The sequence below is a fragment of the Triticum aestivum genome, chromosome 3D (genome assembly GCF_018294505.1).
Source record: "Triticum aestivum cultivar Chinese Spring chromosome 3D, IWGSC CS RefSeq v2.1, whole genome shotgun sequence".
Classification (NCBI taxonomy): domain Eukaryota; kingdom Viridiplantae; phylum Streptophyta; class Magnoliopsida; order Poales; family Poaceae; genus Triticum; species Triticum aestivum.
The window spans coordinates 485074576-485084090 of NC_057802.1; the positions used below are offsets into that span (position 1 = coordinate 485074576).

At 48.1% G+C, this 9515-nt stretch overlaps 3 protein-coding genes across 4 annotated transcripts; all 3 read left to right on the top strand.

Annotated features, from left to right (window-relative positions):
* Nucleotides 1–859: 859 nt before the first annotated feature.
* LOC123079871 (histone H3.2) lies at nt 860–1510 on the top strand. The gene has a single exon (XM_044502698.1). The coding sequence runs from the start codon at nt 936–938 to the stop codon at nt 1344–1346; it is 411 nt and encodes a 136-aa protein (XP_044358633.1). The 5' UTR covers nt 860–935; the 3' UTR covers nt 1347–1510.
* Nucleotides 1511–1946: 436 nt separating this feature from the next.
* LOC542911 (VAMP-like protein YKT61) lies at nt 1947–5702 on the top strand. Its single transcript, XM_044502697.1, has 7 exons — nt 1947–2334; nt 2851–2948; nt 3597–3701; nt 4270–4335; nt 4488–4574; nt 5214–5306; nt 5412–5702. Exons 1-6 carry the CDS (start codon nt 2109–2111, stop codon nt 5262–5264), a joined length of 633 nt encoding a protein of 210 aa, XP_044358632.1. The 5' UTR covers nt 1947–2108; the 3' UTR covers nt 5265–5306; nt 5412–5702.
* Nucleotides 5703–6269: 567 nt separating this feature from the next.
* On the top strand, nt 6270–9179 carry LOC123079870 (fructose-1,6-bisphosphatase, cytosolic). 2 transcript variants are annotated; one of them, XM_044502696.1, is made up of 11 exons: nt 6442–6950; nt 7066–7140; nt 7230–7291; nt 7406–7472; nt 7685–7798; nt 7896–7982; nt 8074–8144; nt 8222–8287; nt 8452–8538; nt 8629–8704; nt 8826–9179. In XM_044502696.1, exons 1-11 carry the CDS (start codon nt 6744–6746, stop codon nt 8946–8948), a joined length of 1035 nt encoding a protein of 344 aa, XP_044358631.1. In that variant the 5' UTR covers nt 6442–6743; the 3' UTR covers nt 8949–9179. The 2 variants fall into 2 exon arrangements, with proteins under 2 accessions (XP_044358630.1, XP_044358631.1); XM_044502695.1 differs by having other exon boundaries at nt 6270–6950; nt 7230–7472.
* The last annotated feature ends 336 nt before the right edge of the window (nt 9180–9515 follow it).

Consider the following 9515-nt stretch of genomic DNA (forward strand, 5'->3'; position numbering starts at 1 on the left):
CACATCACAACATGCCCTGCAAAAACAAGTTAGACGTCCTCTACTTTGTTGTTGCAAGTTTTACGTGGCTGCTACGGGCTTACCGTTCTTACATACGCATCAAAACCACAATAATTTTTCATCAAGTGTTATATTTTAAACTTCAATAAGGACCGGCCGTAGTCAAATTCGATTCAAGTAAAGTTGGAGAAACAGACACCCGCCAGCCACCTTTATGCAAAACAAGTTGCATGTCGGTCGGTGGAACCGGTCTCATGAACACAGTCATGTAAGGTTGGCCCGGGTCGCTTCATCCAACAATACCGCCGAATCAAAATAAGACATTGGTGGTAAGCAGTATAACTATTATCGCCCACAACTCTTTGTGCTCTACTCGTGCATATCATCTACGCATAGACCTGGCTCGGATGCCACTGTTAGGGAACATAGCATGCAATTTCAAAAAAATTTCTACGATCACGCAAGATCTATTTAGAAGATGCATAACAACGAGAGGGGGAGGATCTATCTAGGTTTTTTTTAAATATGACGCTGAGAGGCTTGAAAACTCTCAGCGTTGGGAAAAAGTCTGGACCCACCTGTCGCTCTATAGAAACGCTAGCCCACGGCCAGACCAGCGAACGAGAATCGAGGGACCCTCGCCAGCGATCCGCGTGACACTACACCCGCTCACGCCCCAGCCAATGAGAAACCTGCAATCCCCTTCCCACGGATCGCACCCCACGATCCGCGTGCTTCACCCCGAGAACCAATCTCAGCCGCCCACCCGCCACCGATCCAACGCCCCGAATCCATCTTCCCTCCACTCGACCCCGCCGCAGCGCCGCCGGCTCCTCCCCTACATAACCGCCCCCATCCTCTCCATCCCAACTCCCAAATCCCCCAAGCAAACAACTACCGAAGCAGCCTCCCCTCCCCCACCCTACCCCGCAGCAATGGCGCGCACCAAGCAGACGGCGAGGAAGTCGACCGGCGGCAAGGCGCCGAGGAAGCAGCTGGCGACCAAGGCCGCCCGCAAGTCGGCCCCGGCCACCGGTGGCGTGAAGAAGCCCCACCGCTTCCGCCCCGGCACCGTGGCGCTGCGTGAGATCCGCAAGTACCAGAAGAGCACGGAGTTGCTGATCCGCAAGCTGCCCTTCCAGCGGCTGGTGCGTGAGATCGCGCAGGACTTCAAGACCGACCTCCGCTTCCAGAGCTCCGCCGTGTCCGCGCTCCAGGAGGCCGCCGAGGCGTACCTCGTCGGGCTCTTCGAGGACACCAACCTCTGCGCCATCCACGCCAAGCGCGTCACCATCATGCCCAAGGACATCCAGCTCGCCCGCCGCATCCGCGGGGAGAGGGCTTGAGTAGCGGTAGCCGCGTGCGTGCGTTGTCAGAGAGTCCTACTGTGATGTTCCGGTTTCAGAGCTTGGTGGTGTAGTTAACATGTTCCTGTTCGCTCTTGTCGTTGTCTTGCCATATGTAGCTCCTTGCTGCGATGAATTATCAATGAAGAGTGCAGTTATCATCATCTGAATCTCATTTCAGTGTTCATTTTTTCTGTGCGACGTGTGTTGCTTTCTTGTTCTTCAGTTTCGTTGTCTAGCTTGTTTGTGCCGTGAAGCAGATGAAGCGTAATAATTTCTATCCATGGATTAGACATCCCGTCATTGGATTGTTCCCGTATTCTTTCACTCGAATTGATTTTTCGATCTTTCGCTTGGGTTTTCTGATGGTGCTGCTGTGATGGAGATGAAGAACAGTATCGCCGCTCCATGATTTCCGTCATGGATAAGCTCACCGTGATTTGGAATTGTGTTGTTTCCTATTTCTTCCCCAGATTTTGTTTTGGAAGTTTCCCCGTGCTCCGCGTTTGCTTGTTTGCCGCTTCTGTTGGGCGTCGGCGGAAGGAATCCAATAGTAGCTGAAAAACAACGCTGGCCGCTAACAACCCTGGCCCGCTGTCATTGACTTGGAGACGTCGTGGGGGTGTGACCGAATCCAGCAAAGTAGGAGACGGGAGGGGGGAAGCTTCTTTTGCTTCCGCGCGGCGATCTCACGTCCAAACCCATCCATCCAACCCACCGCCCAAGGTCGCCGCGGATCTAGCGAGCCTCGGCGGAGCGGAGATGAAGATCACGGCGCTCGTCGTGCTGAAGCCGTCGGCCGGAGGCGCCGGGGGCTCCTCCTCCAGCGGCGGGCAGGGCTCCGAGGCGCTCGTGCTGGCCAACGCCACGGACGTCAGCCACTTCGGCTTCTTCCAGCGCGGCGCCGCCCGCGAGTTCATCGTCTTCGTCGCCCGCACCGTCGCCCAGCGCACCCAGCCCGGCCAGCGCCAGTCGGTCCAGCACGAAGGTGACCGCCCCTCCTCAGATCTGCTTGCCGCTATCCTCTAGGTCTAGTTTACTTTGTGATCCGATGCTCAGATCCGGGGTCTGGGTTTGGACTGATTTTTCCGGGGGTCAGTCTTCTGCTACGGGGCTCGCAGTAGTTTGATTCCTAGAGCAAGGGCGACATGGGTGATTCCGGTGATCTCTGCAAAGTAGTCTGTAGCCCTAACTGGCAGTTCATCCGATGTGCTGTAGGATTCACACTTACAAAGTGATTTTGTTGCTGAAGAAGCGCTGTAGGCTTGTGATTCTCTGTCCATAATGATTCATGATTATGTGACAATATTGACAATTTACATTTGGTGGATTTAACCTAATTTTTTATGCTTACGGCGTAATTTAAACCCCACTTGCTCCTATTCCTTGTATGTCCAGTTGATTGCTAGTGCTCCTTCTCGTTTTACTGACTTTGAGCAAACTCATTTTCGCATATGTAATTGTGAATACAGGATCATTCAAACGCTTTGTCGTTTCTTTGCAGAATACAAGGTTCACTCACACAACAGAAATGGCCTCTGCGTGGTGGCATTTATGGATGATCACTATCCTGTACGAAGTGCATTTTCTCTTCTGAATAAGGTATAGATCATTGTTGTTGAAACTCATGTATTATGTATTTCGTGATTGGCCTAGTACCAATTTTTACCAACTGTGCAGGATTCGATCTTCCTGTTCTATGTTCTTATTCTGATGAATGCTTCCAGATATAGACTTTCTGAAAATTATTAACAGAAAGCATGCAAGTGATGACGTTACGCATCCATGGTTGCACACTGTATGCTATAAGCTCCCGCTAGGCTGGTATATACAATTGCCCTCAACATTAGAGAAGTGCTTTGGCATTATTGAAAAGGACTCCCTAGTGAGTGGCGGAGCTACAAGGAAACATCTGGGCGGGCCGCGCTAGCACAATTTTTCTTAGAATTCTTAATCATACTACTTCGATAGACATACTCGGTAGCTTGTGTAAGTCAGGAGATGCATACATATACACGTTGTTGTCATGCAGTTTGCTTCCTGCTGGTAAACCATGTACAGTCTTTGCTAAACAAATATATTTTTCGCCTGACATACATTCATGCGTGTAGTTAGATAATAATCATGATTCTATTGGGGTCATGCAAATATTTTCTGTACTGTCATAACTGAATAAGTTCCATAGAGCAGTTCTTCCGTAGTAGTGTTTTTGGGTGATACTTAGCTGTCGTTGCGATGTTTTTTATGAAGGTACTTGACGAATACCAGAAGGCTTTTGGGGATGCTTGGAAAGCCGCCACAGCAGATTCCACTCAAGAGTGGCCTTTCCTGATGGAAGCTTTGACAAAATTTCAGGTATAATCATCTGTGGAAGGTTCTGTATGCTTGTGTGTTCATTGCTAGGAGGTAACATAATGCTCTATGTTTTCTTTGGTGGCTTGGTAACCTCTAGACTGGTCTATTTATCCTATATACTCTACAGAAAGAGAAAATGAGAGGGAGGGAGGGTGCAACTACAGTTGTAATAAGTTGTCTATTTTACAATCCTGCTATATCCATTGTATCGTGTCATGTATCGTTCTTGCCTTCTTGTTTTATGATGAAAAAGATGGCCAGATACAAGTTTGGTGTGCTGGGGTGGCTTCTAATTTTCTAAGAAATGGGCTGTATCTTGTGGTTGTATGTCTGTTATTGAAAGAAAAAGTAGCTATGTATTCTAATCAGGTGCGGCGTTCCGTGGTGGCTTCTCTGGGATGGGTTCTATGTTCTCCACATATTTAGGAATGGGTTCTATGTTTGGACATATTAGTGTGATTTTGCAATTTGCAGTGTGCTTTTACTCTACTTGTCATTTTCACTGTGGAACTTGCCGTAACCCATGACAAACTTGTTCTCATTAATAATGAAGCATCCCATTTTGTAGGATCCTGCAGAGGCTGACAAGTTAACAAAAATTCAGAGGGACTTGGATGAAACAAAAATTATCCTAGTAAGTGTTAATTATCTGATTTTTCTAGGCCAGCCTTTTCCTGTAAAGATGATCTTCACCATGCCATCTTGTACTGGAGATATCATGCTATTTTGTGTGTGGTAGCAACCCATTGCTGATATGCTCTGTATATGCTTGAATAATTTTAACAGCATAAAACTATAGAGAATGTCCTTCAAAGAGGAGAGCGATTGGATAGCTTGGTTGAAAAAAGCTCAGACCTGAGTGCTGCTTCACAGGTAAGCATTGCTATTTACCTGATGGGTCCTTTTGTACTTAAAGACATGGTGAAAAATTGCTAGTTACTGTTATTTATCTCCAAGCTACAACGGGCATTGTCTTTCAGCCTGCACATTGTTTTACTGCAGGCTTAGTTGTGCATATACTCCATTAGATTGTAAAGTTTACTTGTCTAACGAATCACTGCCCATGGGACTACTGTAGTGGACATTTATTTCTATTCATCTGCTATATGTGATGCTAATATAATGATGTGGGGTTTGGTATGATAAGATAAATCTTGTTATATTACATCATTCACTCACCCATTTCTTTACGACAATGCCCAAAGCTGCTCTAATGCTGCACTTGTGATATCTTGCCTGTAATATTGAATAATTTCCTGAGTGCTGTCCAGTTTCCAGAATGCTTTTGGTCAGAGTACTACATATTGCAAGGGCTCTTAAGGCACTTATCCTTTTCTTTTTACATAACCAGGTCCTGTTCTTCTTAGGCTTTACCGGGTTTTCAGTCATAAAACAGAGTGCTTGTAACTTACTGAAAATCATGATTTTGGTGTTATGGATATATTTCGGTGCTTTTGTCTTATTTCAGTTATCACTATATTTTGCTGATAGATGTTACCCTGCCCTTTTCAGATGTTCTACAAGCAGGCGAAGAAAACAAACAGTTGTTGTACTATACTCTGAAGTTTGAACCGTGATCCTTCAATCTTTCTTGGAAGGCTCCAGGTTAATGCTGTTTTCCGACAAAGATGCTGATACCTTCATACATGCTCCTTGTACCTTTAATTACACATGCTTAATTCTCAGGACACTTTTTACTCCTTTTTTCAGAAAGAAAATCAATTGAATATCGTTGTGTTGTACCGTAAGTCCGATTGCTCATGAAAACGTGCCGGGGTCAATACTGTAAATCTGTTATTCTTTGGTGACGCCTTGGAATAGCAACTAACATCACTTAGCAATGGCCAACATCATTGTCTGCCCTGCGTAGATTGTCGAGATCTCTCAGTTCTCAAGTATGTTGGAGCACCGTTGCTGCCCTTAATTTATGTACTTTTTGTTGGAATACTGGTTGCTATTCATAATTTATGTTTGCAATATGATTGAAGGTTGATGGTACTATGCTTGCTTGATTTTATTACAAGTTTATTTATGTTGGAGTATTTTCTGCCAGCGACATGCATATGCCGTGTCAAATGGTCAACATGCATATGCAAATGCCTTCGCTGATTTCCTGGATGCAACTTTTATTATTGTATGTATAAATGGGCACGTTATCTCTGTTGACATTATTGGTCAAAGTTATCGACAGTGTCAAGTTTGCGCTAGTGGCTCCTACAAGTCTTGACTGCACCACGAAAACGCATTCGAATCCAGGACCTGAAGTCACATAGCAAAAAGCAGCTATTCCCCTGGCCAGGCTAGCGTTGAGGCCAAGCGGCAAGTGGCCACTTGGGGCTGGGCCTGGTATATACTCCCACCTATGGTTGAAAAAAGGTACTCCAGGATATTCACTTTTTTCAATCAATATAAAAAGGTGCTAGGATATTCCACGTACGCGTGAAGTGCAGGCCATCAAGCAAAGCTCCTCTTCATTCTTTCTGAATGCAATAACAGCTTTACAAGAACAACACCCCGAGCTTTGCTTGGTGCGAACTGCCGCTGACGACCGACGCAAAACCGTCTCGCCGTCACGTCGGGGTTTCAGTTTACAGCTAAACATCGTCACTGTCCTGCTGTTCGCTCCGCTTGCGCTGGGCGTTGGCGCCTTGCACCGGCGGGACGGTTACGTGCGTGCGCGGGACAAAGCCCTGCGCTCCTCTCACTCACTCCCATCACCTCACCACGCGACGGCCACAGACGCGCACGGCCACCGTGCCACCAGCCATCGCGGATAGAGGGGATAGGCCTGGGCGCTCATTCCGTTGGAGCCCCAAGCCCCTCCGCCCCCAGCCTCACTTTCTCCCCGCGCTACCTACCAAAACACCACGCCGCGCGTCACGTCACGGTTCGCAGCCGGCCACTTCCCGCGCCGTACTACTTGGGCGGCATAGATAGATCGCTCGCTCACTTCCAGGGCCTGCGCTGCAAGCAAAGCGAGCTCTCCGTCCGAGCTAAGCGAACGAGAGGGAGGGTAGGGTCGTCCCCGGCCGGCCGGAGAAGATGGATCACGCGGCGGACACTTTCCGGACGGACCTGATGACCATCACGCGGCACGTGCTGAACGAGCAGAGCCGGCACCCGGAGTCGCGCGGCGACCTCACCATCCTCCTCTCCCACATCGTCCTCGGCTGCAAGTTCGTCGCCTCCGCCGTCAACAAGGCCGGCCTCGCCAAGCTCACCGGCCTCGCCGGCGAGACCAACGTCCAGGCAAGCTGCTGCGCTCTTCCTTCCTCCTGCTTCTTCTCTTCTCTTCATCACAGTTGTTCTTCCGTCATGATGAAAATATGACGATGGTTGGAAATTGGTGGTGTGGGTTCCTCAGGGGGAGGAGCAGAAGAAGCTGGACGTGCTGTCCAACGAGGTGTTCGTCAATGCCCTCGTCAGCAGCGGCCGCACCGTATGAATTTTCTCTCGGCCCATTTCTTTTATTTGCTGATTCGTTCTGCTTTGTGACACACTGCGGTGCGAACGACCGGATGTGTGCAGTGCGTTCTTGTGTCCGAGGAGGACGAGAAGGCGACGTTCGTCGACCCTAAGCTCCGTGGAAAGTGTGTAAAATACTTCGGCTTCTCCATGTTCTACTCACATACCATGATATGGTTGAGGAGCACTTTTTCCTTTGTTGTTTCTGATGAAATATGCGGATCTTCATTTTCCATCAGGTACTGTGTCTGCTTTGATCCCCTGGATGGATCCTCCAACATCGACTGCGGCGTCTCCATCGGAACGGTAAGCGCACGAGAAATTTCAAAACCAAAAAGTTGTTCGGAACACGCACAATTATGGGTAGTCATAATTTGCCTTTTCAAAGTCTGAGGGAATATATCTTTCCAAAAAAAAGTCTCAGGGAATATGCTCATACAAAATAGAATTGCATGGACAGTTTATTCCTTATTCTTACTACATGGTTTTGTGTTCTTACAGTTTTTTTGGCTCTGCAGATCTTTGGGATCTACATGATCAAGAACCAAGACACCGTGACTCTGGAGGAAGTACTGCAGCCTGGGAAGGACATGATTGCTGCTGGATACTGCATGTATGGGAGTTCCTGCACGGTAATTAATTAATCAAGTCTCCTCAACTCGTGTTCCACAAGCAAGATAAATCGTGTGTGACTGTATCTGAAATGGCTTGTGTATGAAATTTTTGCAGCTTGTCCTGAGCACTGGAAATGGTGTCAACGGCTTCACGCTTGACCCTTCTCTTGGGGAGTTCATAATGACTCATCCAGACATCAAGGTGTGCTGGCAGAACTACTGAGATTTATTATTTATTTTCTGTAAATTCACCAATAAGCATACTAGTAAAATCTGCATGCTTTGTGCTTCAGATACCGCCGAAAGGAAAGATCTATTCGGTTAACGAAGGGAATGCCAAGAACTGGGACACCCCTACTGCAAAGTATGAGATCTTGCTGTTTTCAGAGTAGTGTTACTTCCTTGCGAATATCAGCTAAAATATTACCACATATATAACAGGTACGTGGAGAAGTGCAAGTATCCCACGGATGGTTCATCACCCAAATCATTGAGATACATTGGCAGGTTTGTGAATCTTCAGCCTGCTTACCTGACGAACTAAACGATTTACCTCTCATACTTCGGAAGCTTCTCCCTGACAAATGCAAATTTTACACGATCAACGAATGTCAGCAAACTTGTAAAATGCTTGTCACAACATATAACACTCCATTCCTGATGGTTCACAGCATGGTTGCTGATGTCCACCGCACCTTGCTATACGGCGGCATATTTCTGTACCCCGCGGACAAGAAGAGCCCGAGCGGAAAGCTCCGGTACGCCACTGCCTACGCGCACAACTCAAACAGCACGTCCACCATTGCACGCAACTCTTTTGAAGTTGCCTGAATTTGCTGTGTTTGCAGTGTGATGTATGAGGTGTTCCCCATGTCATTCCTGATGGAGGAGGCTGGAGGCCAGTCTTTCACAGGCAAAGGACGGGTATGTGTTGTTGTAACTTGCAAGCATCTCTGTTTTTTCTTTCCTTGGCCAGAATTTCATGTCCAGCAACAGACGGTATGTTGACACTTGGTTTTCTGCGTTGTGAATCGACGCGATGCAGTCGCTCGACCTGATCCCCACCGACATCCACGAGAGATCCCCGATATTCCTCGGCAGCAGCGACGACGTGGAGGAGATCAAGGCGCTGTACGCGGAGGAGGCCAAGAAGGCAGGATCTGCATGATGATCGGCGGCCATCGCGCGCAAGGCGTGTGAATCGATGGCGACTCGTGGGCCTTGCTGACGATGCGATTCGTATGTCAGGCATTCCTTTTCTATATATACGTCTGTGGCACTCAGTGTAATATAGCGTGTGGAGGCCTCGAACAGCTTCATTCATGAGCAGCCAAGGCTTCTGCCTCTCACAACAATCCACTGATGATGGCACGTAATATATCATAACTACATGTATCCAGCTGACCAGCTCAAGAGGACCAGTTGCCGCAGGTTGTGCAGGACGTATCGCATATACATGTAGGACGTGTTTGGTTGCATGCATTACCTTCAACCAGCCGGTTGGGCCAAAAAAACATGTTTGGTTGCAAACAGGGTGGACCGGCTCGCATCGGCATGAACCTTAATGCAGCTCAGAGCCTGGCTTGCTGGAAATCCTCGAATCGGCAGTTTCCAGCGAGCCAGGCTAAGTGCGGCGCAAAAGGGATGCAGCGCGCCCGCGACAGTGCAAGGCGAAATCGAGTGGAGATGACGAGGGATGGAAATCAGTTGAGGCGGGATGGTGTGAAATCTAGCC